The following is a 26,808-nucleotide window of genomic DNA, read 5'->3' as shown; positions in this document are numbered from 1 at the left end:
AAGGATGCAGAAAGGGAGGAGAGGAGGGTTGAGGAGGCAGAATCAGGAGATAGGTTGGAGAAGGTTTGAGCAGAGGGAAGAGATGATAGGATGGAAGAGGAGAGAGTAGCGGGAGAGAGAGAGCGAAGGTTGGGACGGCGCAATACCATCCGAGTAGGGGCAGAGTGAGAAGTGTTGGATGAGAGCGAGAGGGAAAAGGATACAAGGTAGTGGTCGGAGACTTGGAGGGGAGTTGCAATGAGATTAGTGGAAGAACAGCATCTAGTAAAGATGAGGTCAAGCATATTGCCTGCCTTGTGAGTAGGGGGGGAAGGTGAGAGGGTGAGGTCAAAAGAGGAGAGGAGTGGAAAGAAGGAGGCAGAGAGGAATGAGTCAAAGGTAGACGTGGGGAGGTTAAAGTCACCCAGAACTGTGAGAGGTGAGCCATCCTCAGGAAAGGAACTTATCAAGGCGTCAAGCTCATTGATGAACTCTCCAAGGGAACCTGGAGGGCGATAAATGATAAGGATATTAAGCTTGAAAGGGCTGGTAACTGTGACAGCATGGAATTCAAAGGAGGCGATAGACAGATGGGTCAGGGGAGAAAGAGAGAAAGTCCACTTGGGAGAGATGAGGATTCCAGTGCCACCACCCCGCTGGCCAGATGCTCTCGGGGTATGCGAGAACACGTGGGCAGACGAGGAGAGAGCAGTAGGAGTAGCAGTGTTATCTGTGGTAATTCATGTTTCCGTCCAATGTGATGGCTCCCATTGGACGGGTCAGGGTAAAGCACAGATCTAGTCTAGGTTTAATCATGAGATTCTAGAATCTATCCAAGCAAGGAATAAGGCCTTTAAGAAATGTAAGAACTCTCAACAGCAGCCTGATTTTGTTCTATATAGACATCACAGAAATGAAGCACAGAGCAGGATGGATGAAGGACAGAGCAGGATGGATGAAGCACAGAGCAGGATGGATGAAACACAGAGCAGGATGGATGAAGGACAGAGCAGGATGGATGAAGCACAGAGCAGGATGAATGAAGGACAGAGCAGGATGGATGAAGGACAGAGCAGGATGGATGAAGCACAGAGCAGGATGGATGAAGCACAGAGCAGGATAGATGAAGAACAGAGCAGGATGAATGAAGCACAGAGCAGGATGGATGAAGCACAGAGCAGGATGGATGAAGCACAGAGCAGGATGGATGAAGCACAGAGCAGGATGGATGAAGCACAGAGCAGGATGGATGAAGCACAGAGCAGGATGGATGAAGGACAGAGCAGGTTGGATGAAGCACAGAGCAGGATGGATGGAGCAGGATGGATGAAGCACAGAGCAGGATGGATGAAGCACAGAGCAGGATGGCTGAAACACAGAGCAGGATAGATGAAACACAGAGCAGGATGGATGAAGCACAGAGCAGGATAGATGAAGGACAGAGCAGGATGGATGAAGCACAGAGCAGGATGGATGAAGGACAGAGCAGGATGTGTGAAGGACAGAGCAGGATGGATGAAGCACAGAGCAGGATGGATGAAACACAGAGCAGGATGGATGAAGGACAGAGCAGGATGGATGAAGCACAGAGCAGGATGAATGAAGGACAGAGCAGGATGGATGAAGGACAGAGCAGGATGGATGAAGCACAGAGCAGGATGGATGAAGCACAGAGCAGGATGGATGAAGCACAGAGCAGGATGGATGAAGCACAGAGCAGGATGGATGAAGCACAGAGCAGGATGGATGAAGCACAGAGCAGGATGGATGAAGCACAGAGCAGGATGGATGAAGGACAGAGCAGGATGGATGAAGCACAGAGCAGGATGGATGGAGCAGGATGGATGAAGCACAGAGCAGGATGGATGAAGCACAGAGCAGGATGGCTGAAACACAGAGCAGGATAGATGAAACACAGAGCAGGATGGATGAAGCACAGAGCAGGATGGATGAAGGACAGAGCAGGATGGATGAAGCACAGAGCAGGATGGATGAAGGACAGAGCAGGATGAGTGAAAGACAGAGCAGGATGGATGAAGCACAGAGCAGGATGGATGAAGCACAGAGCAGGATGGATGAAGCACAGAGCAGGATGGATGAAGCACAGAGCAGGATGGCTGAAACACAGAGCAGGATAGATGAAACACAGAGCAGGATGGATGAAGCACAGAGCAGGATAGATGAAGGACAGAGCAGGATGGATGAAGCACAGAGCAGGATGGATGAAGGACAGAGCAGGATGTGTGAAGGACAGAGCAGGATGGATGAAGCACAGAGCAGGATGGATGAAACACAGAGCAGGATGGATGAAGGACAGAGCAGGATGGATGAAGCACAGAGCAGGATGAATGAAGGACAGAGCAGGATGGATGAAGGACAGAGCAGGATGGATGAAGCACAGAGCAGGATGGACGAAGCACAGAGCAGGATGGATGAAGCACAGAGCAGGATGGATGAAGCACAGAGCAGGATGGATGAAGCACAGAGCAGGATGGATGAAGCACAGAGCAGGATGGATGAAGCACAGAGCAGGATGGATGGAGCAGGATGGATGAAGCACAGAGCAGGATGGATGAAGCACAGAGCAGGATGGCTGAAACACAGAGCAGGATAGATGAAACACAGAGCAGGATGGATGAAGCACAGAGCAGGATGGATGAAGGACAGAGCAGGATGGATGAAGCACAGAGCAGGATGGATGAAGGACAGAGCAGGATGAGTGAAAGACAGAGCAGGATGGATGAAGCACAGAGCAGGATGGATGAAGCACAGAGCAGGATGGATGAAGCACAGAGCAGGATGGATGAAGGACAGAGCAGGATGGATGAAGCACAGAGCAGGATGGATGAAGGACAGGGCAGGATGGATGAAGCACAGAGCAGGATGGATGGAGCAGGATGGATGAAGCACAGAGCAGGATGGATGAAGCACAGAGCAGGATGGCTGAAACACAGAGCAGGATAGATGAAACACAGAGCAGGATGGATGAAGCACAGAGCAGGATGGATGAAGGACAGAGCAGGATGGATGAAGCACAGAGCAGGATGATTGAAGGACAGAGCAGGATGAGTGAAGGACAGAGCAGGATGGATGAAGAACAGAGCAGGATGGATGAAGCACAGAGCAGGATGGATGAAGCACAGAGCAGGATGGATGAAGAACAGAGCAGGATGGATGAAGCACAGAGCAGGATGGATGAAGCACAGAGCAGGATGGATGAATCACAGAGCAGGATGGAATGAAGCACAGAGCAGGATGGATGAAGCACAGAGCAGGATGGATGAAGCACAGAGCAGGATGGATGAAGCACAGAGCAGGATGGATGAAGAACAGAGCAGGATGGATGAAGCACAGAGCAGGATGGATGAAGCACAGAGCAGGATGGATGAATCACAGAGCAGGATGGATGAAGCACAGAGCAGGATGGATGAAGCACAGAGCAGGATGGATGAAGCACAGAGCAGGATGGATGAAGCACAGAGCAGGATGGATGAAGCACAGAGCAGGATGGATGAAGCTAAGAGCAGGATGGATGAAGCACAGAGCAGGATGGATGAAGCACAGAGCAGGATGGATGAAGCACAGAGCAGGATGGATGAAGCACAGAGCAGGATGGATGGAGCAGGATGGATGAAGGACAGAGCAGGATGGATGAAGCACAGAGCAGGATGATTGAAGCACAGAGCAGGATGGATGAAACACAGAGCAGGATGGATGAAGCACAGAGCAGGATGGATGAAGCACAGAACAGGATGGATGAAGCACAGAGCAGGATGGATGAAACACAGAGCAGGATGGATGAAACACAGAGCAGGATGGATGAAGCACAGAGCAGGATGGATGAAACACAGAGCAGGATGGATGAAGCACAGAGCAGGATGGATGAAGCACAGAACAGGATGGATGAAGCACAGAGCAGGATGGATGAAGCACAGAGCAGGATGGATGAAGCACAGAGCAGGTGGATGAAACACAGAGCAGGATGGATGAAGCACAGAGCAGGATGGATGAAACACAGAGCAGGATGGATGAAGCGCAGAGCAGGATGGATGAAGCTAAGAGGGGTTACTTTGCTGATAAAATCATTGAGAACAAAAATGACCCTAAAAAGCTTTGGAAATCATTTAAGGAACTAGGCTGTAGTAGTACTACCAAAAACAAACTAAACAACATTGGACTGAACATCAGGGGGGAGATGGTAGATGGTATATGAGAAAGGTTGCCAATGAATTCAAGTAACTTACATCATCAGAGTGCGTAGCTGAACACTGTATGCTGGAAACACTCGCTTTGTTATTTTGGACTAAAACATAACCAATTTTCATTAAATATAAATTCCAAACTTGTTTAAATAAATACCAAACTAGCTTTTAACAACTAGGACCGCTATTTCTTGTCCCGGAAACCTGCTGAACTGACAGGTTGAAGTCTGCTGAACTGACAGGTTGAAACCTGCTGAACTGACAGGTTGAAGTCTGCTGAACTGACAGGTTGAAACCTGCTGAACTGACAGGTTGAAACCTGCTGAACTGACAGGTTGAAACCTGCTGAACTGACAGGTTGAAACCTGCTGAACTGACAGGTTGAAGTCTGCTGAACTGACAGGTTGAAGTCTGCTGAACTGACAGGTTGAAACCTGCTGAACTGACAGGTTGAAGTCTGCTGAACTGACAGGTTGAAGTCTGCTGAACTGACAGGTTGAAACCTGCTGAACTGACAGGTTGAAGTCTGCTGAACTGACAGGTTGAAACCTGCTGAACTGACAGGTTGAAACCTGCTGAACTGACAGGTTGAAACCTGCTGAACTGACAGGTTGAATCCTGCTGAACTGACAGGTTGAAGTCTGCTGAACTGACAGGTTGAAACCTGCTGAACTGACAGATTGAAGTCTGCTGAACTGACAGGTTGAAGTCTGCTGAACTGACAGGTTGAAACCTGCTGAACTGACAGGTTGAAACCTGCTGAACTGACAGGTTGAAACCTGCTGAACTGACAGGTTGAAGTCTGCTGAACTGACAGGTTGAAGTCTGCTGAACTGACAGGTTGAAGTCTGCTTGACAGAGCCGCTAAGCTGTTAGCCATTAAGGTAACGAAGTTAGTCCCCGAGGAGTTTTCTCCTCTTTGACTGGAGTAGTACATGAATGGTTCCAGAGCTGTAGGAGCTGTATCTACTACGCTTTATTTCAGGATAAACTGGATCCCTCAGAGGTCCAATGTGGCAATTGTTTGCTTGTCGAGGATTATAGACTTGAGGTGGCTTCCTTGATCACGCAGGTCACCAGTCTACGTAAGAAACTGAGGAAAACACAGAGTGGAACGTATTCTACGCCGGTGGCTGGACGGCGTTTGCGCTTGTTGGATGTATCTCCGCCTTGTCGTTTGTTGTTATCCAACTGGCCGGTGTTTCCCGGAGTTCGTTCACCAGGGGAGCCATATCCTGCCTCTCCTCCCCCATCTGATAGCGGAGTCGAAGGAGCACAGCAAGAGGAGCAAGACAATCAACAATGGTCGCATTTGGAAGCCGCAGACAGCGGCCCGCCATAAAGCAGTCTACACTCCCAACGAGAGGCCCGGAGCGGATACAAACAACAAATAGTTTTGCCGCCCTGGTGCCTGATCTTCCTGCCCCTTCGTCGCTGGGGTTACCTGTGTCTGGAGCCTGATCTTACTGCACCTTCGTCGCTAGGGGTTACCTGTGTCTGGAGCCTGATCTTCCTGCCCCTTCGTCGCTAGGGGTTACCTGTGTCTGGAGCCTGATCTTCCTGCCCCTTCGTCGCTGGGGGCGCCTGTGTCTGCGACCGCTGTGCCTACTCCTACTCCTTCCCCTATGATTTCAAAGTTGATGTTGGCAAACTTCCGTCCCTGAACTCTGGATCGAACTGGGCTTCTCCATCTGTCGTAGGCCTGCACCAGGTGCCACTAGCTGCGGGCTCAAGTTATCCTGCCTCTCGCTCGTCCATAAACAGTTCTCCAAATCCTGTGAAGCGTGAGAGTGGGTGGATTTCCTCATCCTTCTCACCAGCTGTGATTTTGGGCAGTTCCATGGTAAGAAATGTGACTGTTCCTGGAGCAAAAACAATGTCCTATCCCGGAGGTCGAGTAAATGACATTACTAAGCTGGTCCTGACTGTACTACACCAGGACATGGACATTGATTCTATCCTAGTCCATGTGGGTTTTAATGACATTATGAAGGGCAGCTCTGAACAGTTGAAACTGGATTTTAAAGAGCTGATTGACTCTCTGCTAGACATTAATAAAAGACCCATCATATCTGGCCCTGATCCCTCTCTGAATCGTGGCATTGAACGCTTTTGCAGGATTCTTTACTTCACAACTGGCTACGTGATTATTACAGCTCAATGGGTGTAACTTTTGTTGATAATTTTGACACCTTTTGGAAACAGAACAGGTTTTATAAGGAGGATGGGATCCACCCAAATCATTTGGGTTCCTGGATCCTTTCACAGCATTATAAGGATGCGTTGAGACAATGACTTATCAATGACCCAAGCCCAGCTCAGTTAATCCCTACCATTGGGTTGCTGAGTTGTCATAACGCTTCAGCAAATGTACATTATCCCAGGGGTGTTGGTAGACACAATGTAAGTAACCTCATTTATGTCCCTCTTACTGCCCTGAATGCCTCTGCTGATCCTACAGCTACTGTATGCAGTAATCATGTGCCTATTGACCAGATTTATGCTGTTACCACTGAGGCGGTGTGCCCTAGTAGGAAGTCCACTGTGTGCAGCTCACCCTGTGTCATAAAATAAGTCGTACTCGTCACGGAAAATGTCGTACTGGAGAGAAGAGGACCAAGGCGCAGCGAGACTGTGAATACTCATACTTTAATAGACTCAAGTAAGGCATCCACAGGAAAACAATAACACGTGACAGCGGCAACAGTTTGCAGGCTAAAAAACACAGTGCAAAACAACCACCCACAAACCCCAGTGACAAACAACTCCTACATATATGACTCACAATCAGGAACAACGATTCCCAGCTGTTCCTGATCAGGAGTCACAAGACACACACAAGACTGCCACGTCCTGACACCCAAACTACTACACCAGCTCCATCTGCTGGTCAGGACGTGACACCCTGCACTAATATAAATAACATGAAAATATCTACTTCTGCTGAGCTTCCCAGTAAAGCAATAAAAACAAGCAAGCATCTGAGAAACAAGCTCAAAATAGCCTACGTTAATATATGTAGCTTAAGAAACAAGGTTCATGAAGTCAGTAACTTGCTTGTAACAGATGACATTCATATTCTGACTATCTCTGAAACTCACTTAGATAATACCTTCGATGATACAGTGGTAACAATACATGGTTATAACATTTACAGAAAACACAGAAATGCCAATGGTGGAGGTGTTGCCATGTATATTCAGAACCACATTCCTGTAAAGATTAGAGAGGATCTCATGTTAAATACTGTTGAAGTAATATGGCTACAGGTTCATCTGCCTCACCTAAAGCCCATTCTGGTGGGAAGCTGCTATAGACCACCAAGTGCTAACAGTCAGTATCTGGATAATGTTAAATACTGTTGAAGTAATATGGCTGCAGGTTCATCTGCCTCACCTAAAGCCCATTCTGGTGGGAAGCTGCTATAGACCACCAAATGCTAACAGTCAGTATCTGGATAATGTATGAAAAGCTTGATAATGTATGTGATATCAACAGAGAAGTATATTTTCTGGGTGATTTAACCTGTTGGGTCTAGGGGGCAGCATTTGCACGTCTGGATAAAAAAAATGTACCCGATTTAATCTGGTTACTAATCCTACCCAGTAACTAGAATATGCATATACTTATTATATATGGATAGAAAACACTCTAAAGTTTCCAAAACTGTTTGAATGGTGTCTGTGAGTATAACAGAACTCATTTGGCAGGCAAAACCCTGAGACATTTTCTGACAGGAAGTGGATACCTGATGTGTTGTATTGAGTTTAAACCTATCCCATTGAAAAACACAGGGGTTTAGGAATATTTTGGCACTTCCTATTGCTTCCACTAGATGTCACCAGCCTTTACAAAGTGTTTTGAGTCTTCTGGAGGGAGATCTGACCGAACAAGAGCCATGGAACGGTGATGTCCCATTAGACACCTGGCGCGCTACTTCATGTTGGGTACCCTCGTTCCAATACGTTATAAAAGGCTATGCATTCGTCCACCTTGAATATTATTCATGTTCTGGTTAAAAAAGGCCCTAATGATTTATGCTATACAACGTTTGACATGTTTGAACGAACGGAAATATATTTTTTCCCCTCGTTCATGACGAGAAGTCCGGCTGGCTTACATCATGTGCTAACGAGACGGAGATTTTTGGACATAAATGATGAGCTTTTTTGAACAAAACTACATTCGTTATGGACCTGTGATACCTGGAAGTGACATCTGATGAAGAGAATCAAAGGTAATGGATTATTTACATAGTATTTTCGATTTTAGATCTCCCCAACATGACGTCTAGTCTGTATCGCAACGCGTATTTTTCTGGGCACAGTGCTCAGATTATTGCAAAGTGTGATTTCCCAGTAAGGTTATTTTTAAATCTGGCAAGTTGATTGCGTTCAAAAGATGTAAATCTATAATTCTTTAAATGACAATATAATATTTTACCAATGTTTTCTAATTTTAATTATTTAATTTGTGACGCTGACTTGACTGCCGGTTATTGGAGGGAAACGATTTCCTCAACATCAATGCCATAGTAAAACGCTGTTTTTGTATATAAATATGAACTTGATAGAACTAAAAATGCATGCATTGTCTAACATAATGTCCTAGGAGTGTCATCTGATGGAGATTGTAAAAGGTTAGTGTATCATTTTAGCTGGTTTTATGGTTTTGGTGACCCTGTCTTTGACTTGACAAAACATTACACACAACTCTTGTAAATGTACTGTCCTAACATACTCTAAATTTATGCTTTCGCCGTAAAACCTTTTTGAAATCGTAAAACGTGGTTAGATTAAGGAGATGTTTATCTTTCAAATGGTGTAACATAGTTGTATTTTTGAAAAATTTGAATTTTGACATTTATTTGGATTCAAATTTGCCGCTCTTGAAATGCACCTGCTGTTGATGGAGTGCACCACAGGTGGCACGCTAGCGTCCCACCTAGCCCCAAGAGGTTAAATATTGACTGGCTATCATCAAGCTGCCCACTCAAGAGAAAGCTTCAAACTGTAACCAGTGCCTGAAGCCTGGTTCAGGTTATCAGTCAACCTACCAGCGTAGTTACAAACAGCACAGGAATGAAATCCTCAACATGTATTGATCACATCTTTACTAACGCTGCAGATATTTGCTTTAAAGCAGTATCCAGATCCATAGGATGTAGTGATCACAATATAGTAGCCATATCTAGGAAAACCAAAATTCCAAAGGCTGGGCCTAATATACTGTATACAGTGGGGCAAAAAGGTATTTAGTCAGCCACCAATTGTGCAAGTTCTCCCACTTAAAAAGATGAGAGGCCTGTAATTTTCATCATAGGTACACTTCAACTATGACAGACAAAATGAGAAAAAAAAATCCAGAAAATCACATTGTAGGATTTTTTATGAATTTATTTGCAAATTATGGTGGAAAATAAGTATTTGGTCAATAACAAAAGTTTATCTCAATACTTTGTTGTATACCCTATGTTGGCAATGACACAGGTCAAACGTTTTCTGTAAGTCTTCACAAGGTTTTCACACACTGTTGCTGGTATTTTGGCCCATTCCTCCATGCAGATCTCCTCTAGAGCAGTGATGTTTTGGGGCTGTCGCTGGGCAACACGGACTTTCAACTCCCCCCAAAGATTTTCTATGGGGTTGAGATCTGGAGACTGGCTAGGCCACTCCAGGACCTTGAAATGCTTCTTACGAAGCCACTCCTTCGTTGCCCGGGCGGTGTATTTGGGATCATTGTCATGCTGAAAGACCCAGCCACGTTTCATCTTCAATGCCCTTGCTGATGGAAGGAGGTTTTCACTCAAAATCTCACGATACATGGCCCCATTCATTCTTTCCTTTACACGGATCAGTCGTCCTGGTCCCTTTGCAGAAAAACAGCCCCAAAGCATGATGTTTCCACCCACATGCTTCACAGTAGGTATGGTGTTCTTTGGATGCAACTCAGCATTCTTTGTCCTCCAAACACGACAAGTTGAGTTTTTACCAAAAAGTTATATTTTGGTTTCATCTGACCATATGACATTCTCCCAATCCTCTTCTGGATCATCCAAATGCTCTCTAGCAAACTTCAGACGGGCCTGGACATGTACTGGCTTAAGCAGGGGGACACGTCTGGCACTGCAGGATTTGAGTCCCTGGCGGCGTAGTGTGTTACTGATGGTAGGCTTTGTTACTTTGGTCCCAGCTCTCTGCAGGTCATTCACTAGGTCCCCCCGTGTGCTTCTGGGATTTTTGCTCACCATTCTTGTGATCATTTTGACCCCACGGGGTGAGATCTTGCGTGGAGTCCCAGATCGAGGGAGATTATCAGTGGTCTTGTATGTCTTCCATTTCCTAATAATTGCTCCCACAGTTGATTTCTTCAAACCAAGCTGCTTACCTATTGCAGATTCAGTCTTCCCAGCCTGGTGCAGGTCTACAATTTTGTTTCTGGTGTCCTTTGACAGCTCTTTGGTCTTGGCCATAGTGGAGTTTGGAGTGTGACTGTTTGAGGTTGTGGACAGGTGTCTTTTATACTGATAACAAGTTCAAACAGGTGCCATTAATACAGGTAATGAGTGGAGGACAGAGGAGCCTCTTAAAGAAGAAGTTACAGGTCTATGAGAACCAGAAATCTTGCTTGTTTGTAGGTGACCAAATACTTATTTTCCACCATAATTTGCAAATAAATTCATAAAAAATCCTACAATGTGATTTTCTGGAATTTCTTTTCTCATTTTGTCTGTCATAGTTGACGTGTACCTATGATGAAAATTACAGGCCTCTCTCATCTTTTTAAGTGGGAGAACTTGCACAATTGGTGGCTTTTTTGCCCCACTGTAAGAGGTCATACAATACGTTTTGTAGTGATTCCTATGTTGATGATGTAAAGAATATTTGCTGGTCTGTGGTGTGTAATGAGGAGCAACCAGACGCTGCACTGGACACATTTATTAAACTACTTATTCCAGTTACTAATAAGCACCCATTAAGAAAATGACTAAAAACTGGATTTATGAGGAATTGAAAAATGGTATGGTTGAGAGGGATGAGGCAAAAGAAATGGCAAATAAGCCTGGCTGCACAACCGATTGGGAAACGTACTGCAAATTGAGAAATAATGTGATTAAACTGAATAAAAAGAAGAAGAAACTACACTATGAAACAAAGATAAATGACATGAAGAAGGATAGTAAAAAGCTTTGGAGCAAATTCAATTACATTTTGGGAAAAAAGGCAAACTCATCTCCATCATTCATTGAATCAGATGGCTCATTCATCACAAAACCAACTGATATTACCAACTACAATTATTATTCATTTTTTTCTACCCAATTTCCAATTGGTAGTTACAGTCTTGTCTCATCGCTGCAACTCCCGTACGGCCTCAGGAGAGGCGAAGGTCGAGAGCCTTTGTGACGATCGTCGTAAGGAGTAGACCAAGGTGCAGCGTGTTGAGTGCTCATGATAAATATTTATTTTAACTCAGAACACTAAAGCAAAATAACAAACAAACGGAAAACGAACGTCACGTTCTGCAGGCTTTACTGAGCCGTGCAAAAACAAGATCCCACACTGAAGGAGGGAAGAAGGGCTATGTTTTGTATTTCTATGCTCTGTCTATGTTGTGTATTTCTTTGTGTTGGCCTGGTATGGCTCTCAATCAGGAACAGCTGTACATCGTTGTTGCTGATTGGGAGTCATACTTAGGTAGCCCTGTTTTCACCTGTCCTTTGTTGGAAGTTGTTTTTGCACTGCTGTGTTTAGCCTGCAATACTGTGCGTTCGTTCGTTTTTCTTGTTTTGTCATTTAAGTGTTCTAATAAACGATAAAATGAGCACTCAACCCGCTGCGCCTTGGTCCATTACATACGACGACCGTTACACTGCCTAAGTATGATTCCCAATCAGAGACAACGATAGACAGCTGCCTCTGATTAGGATCCATACTCAGCCCAAAACAAAGAAATAGAAAACATAGACTGGCATAGAATGCCCACCCCACATCACACCCTGACCTAACCCCCCAAAAAGGGAAAATAAACAGCAATCTAAGGTCAGGGCGTGACAGCCGTGCATCCTCCGAAACACAACCCTGCCAAGCCGCACTGCTTCTTGACACAATGCCCACTTAACCCTTCGGGAAGCCAGCCGCACCAATGTGTCGGAGGAAACCCCGTACACCTGGCGACCATGTCAGTGTGCACTGCACCCGGCCCACCACAGGAGTTGCTAGTGCTAGTGCACGATGGGACAAGGATATCCCTTCCGGCCAAACCCTCCCCTAACCCGGACGACGCTGGGCCAATTGTGCGCCTGCCCCATGGGTCTCCCGGGTCGCGGCCGGCTGCGACAGAGCCTGGACTCAAACCAGGATCTCTAGTGGCACAGCTAGCACTGCGATGCAGTGGTACCGCTGGTTTGCTAACTTCTGTCTGTAGCATCCCAACAGTTTGGGCTACACACTAATATGACCCATCTTTGTAAAGGTGAGACTCTCCCGAACACAAATATTTTTGTTTGTTTTGCTCTCGGAAGCCCACAAGCCTCACAAGACTTGTCTGAAGGTAGCCCGGGCAAAATGTATGGAAGTATACAGTATATGGAAGTGTACTGAACAAAAATACAAATGGAACATGTAAAGTGTTGGTCCCATGTTTCGTGGGCTGAAATAAGGCTAGGGTTAGGCTGTGTATGGGCTGTAATTCAATGCTTATTTTTCTTTTGTTTAGATTTTATTGTGATATATTTTTTTAACAATACAAAACATCCACAACATCACCCCTAACCAGACCCCCCCCTGTTCACACCCCCATCTCCAGCGCCCGCATCACTCTCTAACTGCAGCATTGTGTTTCTCTCCGTAGCCCACGCACTTTCAAGAAGAATTATGCCGAGTTAGGGGTTCAGCCAAACTCCACCCATCGGATATCTCACTACAGTATTGTGTTTCTCTCCGTAGCGCTTCCAACATTTACATAATAAAACATTTGACCTTTCCAATGTGTTAACGATGGAGGATTGGTTGATTTCCAAAGTATGCGTTTTGCAAGATGATCAAGGAAAAAAGTATCATCCAACCCATCGGAAATCTCACTGCACCCTCCTCATATGCCATGTCCTCACCCTCCTCATATGCCATGTCCTCACCCTCCTCATATGCCATGTCCTCACCCTCCTCATATGCCATGTCCTCACCCTCCTCATATGCCATGTCCTCACCCTCCTCATATGCCATGTCCTCACCCTCCTCATATGCCATGTCCTCACCCTCCTCATATGCCATGTCCTCATATGCCATGTCCTCATATGCCATGTCCTCATATGCCATGTCCTCATATGCCATGTCCTCATATGCCATGTCCTCACACTCCTCATATGCCATGTCTGATTTAAAAGTACATTTACATTGTAATACTTCTGACAGCAAACTTTCTAACTCTGCCCATAACTTTTGGACTTTATAACATTTTCAGAAGGCATGTGTTATTGAGTCATTGTTAGTTTTACAGTTAAGTCATGACCCTGCCGTTGGGCTGTAGAATTTTGTCTCTTGTGTAATACTTTAGAACCGTTTGGCCATAATGACCATCGTTATGTTTGGAGGAAAAAGGGGGAGGCTTCCAAGCCGAAGAACACCATCCCAACCGTGAAGCACGGGGGTGGCAGCATCATGTTGTGGGGGTGCTTCGCTGCAGGAGGGACTGGTGCACTTCACAAAATAGATGGCATCATGAGGACGGAAAATGATTTGAATATATTGAAGCAACATCTCAAGACATCAGTCAGGAAGTTAAAGCTTGGTTGCAAATGAGTTTTCCAAATGGACAAGCATACTTCCAAAGTTGTGGCAAAATGGCTTAAGGACAACAAAGTCAAGGTATTGGAGTGGCCATCACAAAGCCCTGACCTCAATCCTATAGAAAAGTTGTGGACAGAACTGAAAAAGCGTGTGCGAGCAAGGAGGCCTACAAACCTGACTCAGTTACACCAGCTCTGTTAGGAGGAATGGGCCAAAATTCATCCAACTTATTGTGGGAAGCTTGTGGAAGGCTACCAGAAACGTTTAACCCAACTTAAACAATTTAAAGGCAATGCTACCAAATACTAATTGAGTGTATGTAAACTTCTGACCCACTGGGAATGTGATGGAAGAAATAAAAGCTGAAATAAATCATTCTCTCTACTATTATTCTGACATTTCACATTCTTAAAATAAAGTGGTGATCCTAACTGACCTAAAACAGAACATTTTTACTCTGATTAAATGTCAGGAATTGTGAAAAGCGGAGTTTAAATGTATTTGGCTAAGGTGTATGTAAACTTCCGACTTCAACTGTAGCTAGGCTCTCTGCAAGGTTTTGTATAGCTTGCCTATCATATGAACATCATTTTCTGACTCAAATACAGATCGTTCTGATGTCCAAAAGATTTCAAATCAAAATGTCTTGATATCAAAATTTTAAGTAGCATGTATTTAACAAATATCCAAATTTGCTTTTTAATTCAGTCATGGAAATAAATGTATTTTCTGTTACCAAGTAATTTACGGTTTCTATCCCTTTAGTTTTCTAGGTGGACCAATTTATCAGTGAATTCTGAAAAGCTGTCCAAGGATTGTTCCAGAAGGTTGTGTTTTTAGGGAGGGATATTGGTTCTTGTAGAATATGTTTAATTTTCTTGTATAGGAAGGTTAAAACAACCCTCTGACTGTAAAACGTTCCTGTTTATTCTATGATTTGTGGGGTGCTCAAAAAGCATGCGATTGATTTCAAACAAACCAGAAAGGGTGTAAAATGCGCCTGTGATTGGTGATGGTATGTTAACTCTTTGTCTGCAGAGTCTGGTGAGGAGGAGGAAAGGGCAGAGTTCACGGTGACTCCTGACTGTGGGGTCCTGAAGCCGTTGGAGTATCCGGTCTCCTCTTGCACACAGCCCCTACAGATCAGCTTCACTGCTAGGTAACTAACCCTAACTAACACACAGCCCCCTACAAATCAGCTAAACAGCCAGGTAACTAACCCTAACTAACACACAGCCCCTACAGATCAGCTAAACAGCCAGGTAACTAACCCTAACTAACACACAGCCCCTACAGATCAGCTAAACAGCCAGGTAACTAACCCTAACCCTAACTAACACACAGCCCCCTACAGATCAGCTAAACAGCCAGGTAACTAACCCTAACCCTAACTAACACACAGCCCCCTACAGATCAGCTAAACAGCCAGGTAACTAACCCTAACTAACACACAGCCCCTACAGATCAGCTAAACAGCCAGGTAACTAAGCCTAACTAACACACAGCCCCCTACAGATCAGCTAAACAGCCAGGTAACTAACCCTAACTAACACACAGCCCCCTACAGATCAGCTAAACAGCCAGGTAACTAACCCTAACCCTAACTAACACACAGCCCCCTACAGATCAGCTAAACAGCCAGGTAACTAACCCTAACTAACACACAGCCCCCTACAGATCAGCTAAACAGCCAGGTAACTAACCCTAACCCTAACTAACACACAGCCCCCTACAGATCAGCTAAACAGCCAGGTAACTAACCCTAACTAACACACAGCCCCTACAGATCAGCTAAACAGCCAGGTAACTAACCCTAACCCTAACTAACACACAGCCCCCTACAGATCAGCTAAACAGCCAGGTAACTAACCCTAACCCTAACTAACACACAGCCCCTACAGATCAGCTAAACAGCCAGGTAACTAACCCTAACTAACACACAGCCCCCTACAGATCAGCTAAACAGCCAGGTAACTAACCCTAAATAACACACAGCCCCTACAGATCAGCTAAACAGCCAGGTAACTAACCCTAACCCTAACTAACACACAACCCCTACAGATCAGCTAAACAGCCAGGTAACTAACCCTAACCCTAACTAACACACAGCCCCCTACAGATCAGCTAAACAGCCAGGTAACTAACCCTAACCCTAACTAACACACAGCCCCCTACAGATCAGCTAAACAGCCAGGTAACTAACCCTAACTAACACACAGCCCCCTACAGATCAGCTAAACAGCCAGGTAACTAACCCTAACTAACACACAGCCCCCTACAGATCAGCTAAACAGCCAGGTAACTAACCCTAACCCTAACTAACACACAGCCCCCTACAGATCAGCTAAACAGCCAGGTAACTAACCCTAACTAACACACAGCCCCCTACAGATCAGCTAAACAGCCAGGTAACTAACCCTAACCCTAACTAACACACAGCCCCCTACAGATCAGCTAAACAGCCAGGTAACTAACCCTAACTAACACACAGCCCCTACAGATCAGCTAAACAGCCAGGTAACTAACCCTAACCCTAACTAACACACAGCCCCCTACAGATCAGCTAAACAGCCAGGTAACTAACCCTAACTAACACACAGCCCCCTACAGATCAGCTAAACAGCCAGGTAACTAACCCTAACCCTAACTAACACACAGCCCCCTACAGATCAGCTAAACAGCAAGGTAACTAACCCTAACTAACACACAGCCCCCTACAGATCAGCTAAACAGCCAGGTAACTAACCCTAACCCTAACTAACACACAGCCCCTACAGATCAGCTAAACAGCCAGGTAACTAACTCTAACCCTAACTAACACACAGCCCCCTACAGATCAGCTAAACAGCCAGGTAACTAACCCTAACTAACACACAGCCCCTACAGATCAGCTAAACAGCCAGGTAACTAACCCTAACTAACACACAGCCCCCTACAGATCAGCTAAACAGCCAGGTAACTAACCCTAAATAACACACAGCCCCTACAGATCAGCTAAACAGCCAGGTAACTAACCCTAACCCTAACTAACACACAACCCCTACAGATCAGCTAAACAGCCAGGTAACTAACCCTAACTAACACACAGCCCCTACAGATCAGCTAAACAGCCAGGTAACTAACCCTAACCCTAACTAACACACAGCCCCCTACAGATCAGCTAAACAGCCAGGTAACTAACCCTAACCCTAACTAACACACAGCCCCCTACAGATCAGCTAAACAGCCAGGTAACTAACCCTAACCCTAACTAACACACAGCCCCCTACAGATCAGCTAAACAGCCAGGTAACTAACCCTAACTAACACACAGCCCCTACAGATCAGCTAAACAGCCAGGTAACTAACCCTAACTAACACACAGCCCCCTACAGATCAGCTAAACAGCCAGGTAACTAACCCTAACCCTAACTAACACACAGCCCCCTACAGATCAGCTAAACAGCCAGGTAACTAACCCTAACCCTAACTAACACACAGCCCCCTACAGATCAGCTAAACAGCCAGGTAACTAACCCTAACTAACACACAGCCCCTACAGATCAGCTAAACAGCCAGGTAACTAACCCTAACCCTAACTAACACACAGCCCCTACAGATCAGCTAAACAGCCAGGTAACTAACCCTAACTAACACACAGCCCCCTACAGATCAGCTAAACAGCCAGGTAACTAACCCTAACTAACACACAGCCCCCTACAGACCAGCTAAACAGCCAGGTAACTAACCCTAACCCTAACTAACACACAACCCCCTACAGATCAGCTAAACAGCCAGGTAACTAACCCTAACTAACACACAGCCCCTACAGATCAGCTAAACAGCCAGGTAACTAACCCTAACCCTAACTAACACACAGCCCCCTACAGATCAGCTAAACAGCCAGGTAACTAACCCTAACCCTAACTAACACACAACCCCCTACAGATCAGCTAAACAGCCAGGTAACTAACCCTAACTAACACACAGCCCCTACAGATCAGCTAAACAGCCAGGTAACTAACCCTAACTATATATGGTTTGGTTACTGTCCATATTTCTCTATCTGGTTTAGTTATATATTTCCCTATCTGGTTTGGTTATATATTTCCCTATCTGGTTTAGTTATATATTTCCCTATATGGTTTGGTTATATATTTCTGACATTATAACGCCATCATTACTGGTTCTCTACCAAGTCTAATTTGTCTCCTGTAGCAACGAGAGGGAGTTCCAAGCCACCGCCGTAGTAAAGGGGGTCCTGGGGGAGCCTCCTTTATCGCTACACGTCCAGGGAAGCGGCTCCTTCGACCAGAGATTTGTATCTCTACTAGCCGACATTTAGCAGGAGTCTCAGAGGACAGGACTTTAACCTGAGAACACTGTCAACAGTTTTGTGCACTCTTTGCATGTATTCATCACGTATTGTACTTAGTTAATAGCACAGGAGGTTGGTGGCACCTTAATTAGGGAGAATGGGCTGGTGGTAATGACTGGAGCGGCATTAAATACATCAAACACATGGTTTCCATGTGTTTGATGCCGTTCCGTTTGCTCCGTTCCAGCCATTACTTGGAGCTGTCCTCTCCTCAGCAGCCTCCACTGGTGTATGTGATGTTACTGTGTCCGTTGTTGGTTTATGGAAATGAACAATTCAACTATTCACAAGTGTTTCTGTGTTTTTATTGAGCGTTACGCTGGCCTAGAGCTTTCAATGGACTGTTAGAACACAACTCATGACTCACTACCAGTCCATACCATCACCAGTCCAGAGGTCCAAGATGATTTACTGGTTTATAATACTGGTTTTCTGAACAGAAAGACCTGCATCTGATACCACATTCTGTCACATTCATCAAAATATGGAAATACACTTTGGAAAAAGGAAGAAAACGTTGGAAGTCAGGCAAAAAGGACATTGTCGAAGTTTAATTTAGTAAAACAAAAGGTGCGAAAGGAGAGTTGAAAATAAAGACAAGGGAGGAACAGATTTTTTATTTTAGTTTTTTCTTCACCTTTATTTAACCAGGTTGGCTAGTTGAGAACAAGTCCTTTATTTAACCAGGTTGGCTAGTTGAGAAGAAGTCCTTTATTTAACCAGGTTGGCTAGTTGAGAACAAGTTCTTTATTTAACCAGGTTGGCTAGTTGAGAACAAGTCCTTTATTTAACCAGGTTGGCTAGTTGAGAACAAGTCCTTTATTTAACCAGGTAGGCAAGTTGAGAAGAAGTTCTCATTTACAACTGCGACCTGGCCAAGATAAAGCAAAGCAGTGCGACACAAACAACAACACAGAGTTACACATGGAATAAACAAACCTACAGTCAATAATACAGTAGAAGAAAAAGTCTATATACAGTGAGTGCAAATGAGGTCAGATAAGGGAGGAAAGGCAATAAAATAGGCCATAGTGGCAAAATAATTACAATATAGCAATTAAACACTGGAATGGTAGATGTGCAGAAGATGAATGTGCAAGTAGAGATACTGGGGTGTATAGGAGCAAGATAAATAAATAAATACAGTATGGGGATGAGGTAGGTAGATGAATGGGCTGTTTACAGATGGGCTATGTACAGGTGCAGTGATCTGTGAGCTGCTCTGACAGCTGGTGCTTAAAGCTAGTGAGGGAGATATGAGTCTCCAGCTTCAGAGATTTTTGCAGTTCGTTCCAGTCATTGGCAGCAGAGAACTGGAAGGAAAGACGACCAAAGGAGGAATTGGCTTTAGGGGTGACCAGTGAGATATACCTGCTGGAGCGCGTGCTACGGGTGGGTGCTGCTATGGTGACCAGTGAGCAGAGATAAGGCGTGGCTTTACCTAGCAGAGACTTGTAGATGACCTGGAGCCAGTGGGTTTGGCGATGAATGTGCAGCGAGGGCCAGCCAACGAGAGCATTCAGGTCGCAGTGGTGGGTAGTATATGGGGTTTTGGTGACAAAACGGATGGCACTGTGATAGACTGCATCCTGTTTGCTGAGTAGAGTGTTGGAGGCTATTTTATAGATGACATCACCGAAGTCAAGGATCGGTAGGATGGTCAGTTTTACGAGGGTATGTTTGGCAGCAGGAGGGAAGGATGCAAAAGTAATGTTTGGAAATATAGCCTATATATGAACTACATGAATCAACTTTCACAGTGAAGGCTTTTATTTATACATTGTGTGTGAATGAATTGAACATCGCCAAACGCATCACTAAACAATATTGTGCCTATTTAATGCAACCCTGTTAATAGAAGGGAAAGCCTCATACAGCTGACCTAACCGCTTGGAACAAGTTCCCTTCTCATCCAGAGCCCAGAAACACAGATGGACTGCAGGTTAGCAGTTTAGCTCCCATCTGAAGGCTGGGGGGTATTTAGGAAGTACTGTTTACTCCCATCTGAAGGCTGGGGGGTATTTAGGAAGTACTGTTTACTCCCATCTGAAGGCTGGGGGGCATTTAGGAAGTACTGTTTACTCCCATCTGAAGGGTATTTAGGAAGTACTGTTTACTCCCATCTGAAGGGTATTTAGGAAGTACTGTTTACTCCCATCTGAAGGCTGGGGGGTATTTAGGAAGTACTGTTTACTCCCATCTGAAGGCTGGGGGGGTATTTAGGAAGTACTGTTTACTCCCATCTGAAGGCTGGGGGGCATTTAGGAAGTACTGTTTACTCCCATCTGAAGGCTGGGGGGCATTTAGGAAGTACTGTTTACTCCCATCTGAAGGCTGGGGGGGTATTTAGGAAGTACTGTTTACTCCCATCTGAAGGCTGGGGGGTATTTAGGAAGTACTGTTTACTCCCATCTGAAGGCTGGGGGGTATTTAGGAAGTACTGTTTACTCCCATCTGAAGGCTGGGGGGTATTTAGGAAGTACTGTTTACTCCCATCTGAAGGGTATTTAGGAAGTACTGTTTACTCCCATCTGAAGGCTGGGGGCATTTAGGAAGTACTGTTTACTCCCATCTGAAGGGTATTTAGGAAGTACTGTTTACTCCCATCTGAAGGCTGGGGGGGTATTTAGGAAGTACTGTTTACTCCCATCTGAAGGCTGGGGGTATTTAGGAAGTACTGTTTACTCCCATCTGAAGGGTATTTAGGAAGTACTGTTTACTCCCATCTGAAGGCTGGGGGCATTTAGGAAGTACTGTTTACTCCCATCTGAAGGCTGGGGGGTATTTAGGAAGTACTGTTTACTCCCATCTGAAGGCTGGGGGGTATTTAGGAAGTACTGTTTACTCCCATCTGAAGGCTGGGGGGCATTTAGGAAGTACTGTTTACTCCCATCTGAAGGCTGGGGGGGTATTTAGGAAGTACTGTTTACTCCCATCTGAAGGCTGGGGGGGCATTTAGGAAGTACTGTTTACTCCCATCTGAAGGCTGGGGGGTATTTAGGAAGTACTGTTTACTCCCATCTGAAGGCTGGGGGGTATTTAGGAAGTACTGTTTACTCCCATCTGAAGGCTGGGGGGTATTTAGGAAGTACTGTTTACTCCCATCTGAAGGCTGGGGGTATTTAGGAAGTACTGTTTACTCCCATCTGAAGGCTGGGGGGTATTTAGGAAGTACTGTTTACTCCCATCTGAAGGCTGGGGGGTATTTAGGAAGTACTGTTTACTCCCATCTGAAGGCTGGGGGTATTTAGGAAGTACTGTTTACTCCCATCTGAAGGCTGGGGGGTATTTAGGAAGTACTGTTTACTCCCATCTGAAGGCTGGGGGGTATTTAGGAAGTACTGTTTACTCCCATCTGAAGGCTGGGGGGGTATTTAGGAAGTACTGTTTACTCCCATCTGAAGGCTGGGGGGTATTTAGGAAGTACTGTTTACTCCCATCTGAAGGCTGGGGGCATTTAGGAAGTACTGTTTACTCCCATCTGAAGGCTGGGGGGGTATTTAGGAAGTACTGTTTACTCCCATCTGAAGGGTATTTAGGAAGTACTGTTTACTCCCATCTGAAGGCTGGGGGGTATTTAGGAAGTACTGTTTACTCCCATCTGAAGGCTGGGGGTATTTAGGAAGTACTGTTTACTCCCATCTGAAGGCTGGGGGTATTTAGGAAGTACTGTTTACTCCCATCTGAAGGCTGGGGGGTATTTAGGAAGTACTGTTTACTCCCATCTGAAGGCTGGGGGTATTTAGGACGCCTTCTACTGCGGACCGCTAAAATATCCTAATGATTATGATCACACTTCCTCAATTCAAATATTATGGCGTCATTATACCAAAGATGGTTTGGTTTAGAAACTGAGGAGCCAAGCTGGAGTTACCAGTGTTGTCTGTTACTGCCAGGACTTGTTGAAATATCTTCACGCTTATAAAAAAACTCCAGGCTTCTGTCATAACTGTGAATTTATTGAAAAAAAGTAAGAATTACAGGGGTGAATTATGAAAAACATATCCCATCCCAGTCGTCCTCTGGAATAATGGACATTCTAGAGTAATAATTACATAACCAACGTTCTCTAGTAATACTACTGCAAATAGTGCTTAACTAATCTACCCCATGTTATTCCTTATCACCTAACTAATCTACCCCATGTTATTCCACATCACCTTCTAACTAATCTACCCCATGTTATTCCATATCACCTTCTAACTAATCTACCCCATGTTATTCCACATCACCTTCTAACTAATCTACCCCATGTTATTCCACATCACCTTCTAACTAATCTACCCCATGTTATTCCATATCACCTTCTAACTAATCTACCCCATGTTATTCCTTATCACCTTCTAACTAATCTACCCCATGTTATTCCATATCACCTTCTAACTAATCTACCCCATGTTATTCCATATCACCTTCTAACTAATCTACCCCATGTTATTCCATATCACCTTCTAACTAATCTACCCCATGTTATTCCATATCACCTTCTAACTAATATACCCCATGTTATTCCATATCACCTTCTAACTAATCTACCCCATGTTATTCCACATCACCTAACTAATCTACCCCATGTTATTCCATATCACCTAACTAATCTACCCCATGTTATTCCATATCACCTTCTAACTAATCTACCCCATGTTATTCCATATCACCTTCTAACTAATCTACCCCATGTTATTCCACATCACCTAACTAATCTACCCCATGTTATTCCATATCACCTAACTAATCTACCCCATGTTATTCCACATCACCTTCTAACTATTCTACCCCATGTTATTCCATATCACCTTCTAACTAATCTACCCCATTTTATTCCATATCACCTAACTAATCTACCCCATGTTATTCCATATCACCTTCTAACTAATCTACCCCATGTTATTCCACATCACCTTCTAACTAATCTACCCCATGTTATTCCATATCACCTTCTAACTAATCTACCCCATGTTATTCCACATCACCTTCTAACTAATCTACCCCATGTTATTCCACATCACCTTCTAACTAATCTACCCCATGTTATTCCACATCACCTTCTAACTAATCTACCCCATGTTATTCCATATCACCTTCTAACTAATCTACCCCATGTTATTCCATATCACCTTCTAACTAATCTACCCCATGTTATTCCATATCACCTTCTAACTAATATACCCCATGTTATTCCACATCACCTTCTAACTAATCTACCCCATGTTATTCCATATCACCTTCTAACTAATCTACCCCATGTTATTCCATATCACCTAACTAATCTACCCCATGTTATTCCATATCACCTAACTAATCTACCCCATGTTATTCCATATCACCTAACTAATCTACCCCATGTTATTCCATATCACCTTCTAACTAATCTACCCCATGTTATTCCATATCACCTAACTAATCTACCCCATGTTATTCCATATCACCTAACTAATCTACCCCATGTTATTCCATATCACCTAACTAATCTACCCCATGTTATTCCATATCACCTTCTAACTAATCTACCCCATGTTATTCCATATCACCTTCTAACTAATCTACCCCATGTTATTCCATGTCACCTTCTAACTAATCTACCCCATGTTATTCCATATCACCTTCTAACTAATCTACCCCATGTTATTCCATATCACCTTCTAACTAATCTACCCCATGTTATTCCATATCACCTTCTAACTAATCTACCCCATGTTATTCCACATCACCTTCTAACTAATCTACCCCATGTTATTCCATATCACCTTCTAACTAATCTACCCCATGTTATTCCATATCACCTTCTAACTAATCTACCCCATGTTATTCCACATCACCTTCTAACTATTCTACCCCATGTTATTCCACATCACCTAACTAATCTACCCCATGTTATTCCATATCACCTTCTAACTAATCTACCCCATGTTATTCCATATCACCTTCTAACTAATCTACCCCATGTTATTCCACATCACCTAACTAATCTACCCCATGTTATTCCATATCACCTTCTAACTAATCTACCCCATGTTATTCCACATCACCTAACTAATCTACCCCATGTTATTCCATATCACCTTCTAACTAATCTACCCCATGTTATTCCATATCACCTTCTAACTAATCTACCCCATGTTATTCCACATCACCTTCTAACTAATCTACCCCATGTTATTCCATATCACCTTCTAACTAATCTACCCCATGTTATTCCACATCACCTTCTAACTAATCTACCCCATGTTATTCCATATCACCTTCTAACTAATCTACCCCATGTTATTCCACATCACCTTCTAACTAATCTACCCCATGTTATTCCATATCACCTTCTAACTAATCTACCCCATGTTATTCCACATCACCTAACTAATCTACCCCATGTTATTCCATATCACCTTCTAACTAATCTACCCCATGTTATTCCACATCACCTAACTAATCTACCCCATGTTATTCCATATCACCTTCTAACTAATCTACCCCATGTTATTCCATATCACCTTCTAACTAATCTACCCCATGTTATTCCATATCACCTTCTAACTAATCTACCCCATGTTATTCCATATGACCTAACTAATCTACCCCATGTTATTCCACATCACCTTCTAACTAATCTACCCCATGTTATTCCACATCACCTTCTAACTAATCTACCCCATGTTATTCCACATCACCTTCTAACTAATCTACCCCATGTTATTCCACATCACCTTCTAACTAATCTACCCCATGTTATTCCATATCACCTTCTAACTAATCTACCCCATGTTATTCCACATCACCTTCTAACTATTCTACCCCATGTTATTCCACATCACCTAACTAATCTACCCCATGTTATTCCATATCACCTTCTAACTAATCTACCCCATGTTATTCCATATCACCTTCTAACTAATCTACCCCATGTTATTCCACATCACCTAACTAATCTACCCCATGTTATTCCATATCACCTTCTAACTAATCTACCCCATGTTATTCCACATCACCTAACTAATCTACCCCATGTTATTCCATATCACCTTCTAACTAATCTACCCCATGTTATTCCATATCACCTTCTAACTAATCTACCCCATGTTATTCCACATCACCTTCTAACTAATCTACCCCATGTTATTCCATATCACCTTCTAACTAATCTACCCCATGTTATTCCACATCACCTTCTAACTAATCTACCCCATGTTATTCCATATCACCTTCTAACTAATCTACCCCATGTTATTCCACATCACCTTCTAACTAATCTACCCCATGTTATTCCATATCACCTTCTAACTAATCTACCCCATGTTATTCCACATCACCTAACTAATCTACCCCATGTTATTCCATATCACCTTCTAACTAATCTACCCCATGTTATTCCACATCACCTAACTAATCTACCCCATGTTATTCCATATCACCTTCTAACTAATCTACCCCATGTTATTCCATATCACCTTCTAACTAATCTACCCCATGTTATTCCATATCACCTTCTAACTAATCTACCCCATGTTATTCCATATGACCTAACTAATCTACCCCATGTTATTCCATATCACCTTCTAACTAATCTACCCCATGTTATTCCACATCACCTAACTAATCTACCCCATGTTATTCCATATCACCTTCTAACTAATCTACCCCATGTTATTCCACATCACCTAACTAATCTACCCCATGTTATTCCATATCACCTTCTAACTAATCTACCCCATGTTATTCCATATCACCTTCTAACTAATCTACCCCATGTTATTCCATATCACCTTCTAACTAATCTACCCCATGTTATTCCATATGACCTAACTAATCTACCCCATGTTATTCCACATCACCTTCTAACTAATCTACCCCATGTTATTCCACATCACCTTCTAACTAATCTACCCCATGTTATTCCACATCACCTTCTAACTAATCTACCCCATGTTATTCCATATCACCTTCTAACTAATCTACCCCATGTTATTCCATATCACCTAACTAATCTACCCCATGTTATTCCACATCACCTTCTAACTAATCTACCCCATGTTATTCCATATCACTTTTTTAGCCCCTAACATTGAAAATTTCAAGCAAAATCACATATTTACAGATTGATTTGTACAGCGGTATATCAAAGCGCATTGCTTTCCTGAAATGCAAGGCACTTAAAGATTTACCAGACTTTGGCAAGGCATTAACATACAGTAATCTACAGAATGATTAACCAGTCCGTTCTCGTGCCGTCATTTATACGGAATCCAAAAAAACATGCACTCGCTGATGAATCACATGACTGACGACCTGTAGACAGGGCATTAACACCTCAACAGTTAATCAACAGATGATTCTGTCAAAGGTGTACGAAGCATCACAGTGTGAACCCTTAATCAATATCGTTATTGATCAGCTCCCTCTAAGGTCCAGGGTACTCAAATACTGCTGCAGCTCCCATCCCTGTTCCGATACACATGGACACCACGCCATAGGCCCTGGGGAACACAAC

At 43.9% G+C, this 26,808-nt stretch overlaps 3 protein-coding genes across 52 annotated transcripts in view; 2 read left to right on the top strand and 1 right to left on the bottom strand.

Moving 5' to 3' along the window:
* Positions 1-18,616, top strand: part of dlec1 (DLEC1 cilia and flagella associated protein) — a 117,177-nt gene extending 98,561 nt beyond the window's left edge. Inside the window, exons 37-38 of the mRNA XM_082966029.1 lie at positions 15,008-15,128; positions 18,167-18,616. Coding sequence (XP_082822155.1) covers positions 15,008-15,128; positions 18,167-18,293 — 248 coding nt within the window. The 3' untranslated portion in view covers positions 18,294-18,616. The remainder of the gene's footprint in view (positions 1-15,007; positions 15,129-18,166) is intronic.
* Positions 18,617-22,112: 3,496 nt separating this feature from the next.
* LOC145862284 (uncharacterized) lies at positions 22,113-26,380 on the top strand. Its single transcript, XM_082965548.1, has 3 exons — positions 22,113-22,163; positions 22,418-22,948; positions 23,021-26,380. Exons 1-3 carry the CDS (start codon positions 22,113-22,115, stop codon positions 26,378-26,380), a joined length of 3,942 nt encoding a protein of 1,313 aa, XP_082821674.1.
* The window catches only part of acaa1 (acetyl-CoA acyltransferase 1), a 30,625-nt gene continuing 26,081 nt past the window's right edge, over positions 22,265-26,808 (bottom strand). The window contains exons 12-14 of one of the 50 annotated variants that reach the window (XR_014381768.1): positions 23,021-26,794; positions 22,916-22,948; positions 22,265-22,666 (exon numbers count right to left, since the gene is read on the bottom strand). Coding sequence is in view for 1 of the 50 variants with exons in the window: in XM_082966030.1 (XP_082822156.1) it covers positions 26,719-26,794 (76 nt within the window). In the remaining 49 variants the exon portion in view is untranslated. Of the gene's footprint in view, positions 26,795-26,808 lie in introns of all 50 variants that reach the window. The other 49 variants (XR_014381771.1, XR_014381756.1, XR_014381730.1 and 46 more) reach the window with 49 other exon arrangements.

Source organism: Salmo salar, chromosome 19 (assembly GCF_965601325.2).
Source record: "Salmo salar chromosome 19, fSalSal1, whole genome shotgun sequence".
Taxonomy (NCBI): domain Eukaryota; kingdom Metazoa; phylum Chordata; class Actinopteri; order Salmoniformes; family Salmonidae; genus Salmo; species Salmo salar.
Note: the sequence above shows the minus strand (reverse complement) of the source record. Positions and strands in the feature narration are given on the sequence as shown.

Bases quoted from the DNA above. Each gene is read 5' to 3' on its own strand.
- LOC145862284 (XM_082965548.1), top strand. From the start codon at position 22,113: ATGATCACACTTCCTCAATTCAAATATTATGGCGTCATTATACCAAAG. The intron at 22,164-22,417 runs GTTTGGTTTAGA...TACTGCAAATAG, and splicing joins GCGTCATTATACCAAAGATG to TGCTTAACTAATCTACCCCA. The intron at 22,949-23,020 runs CTTCTAACTAAT...ATTCCACATCAC, and splicing joins CCCATGTTATTCCATATCAC to CTAACTAATCTACCCCATGT.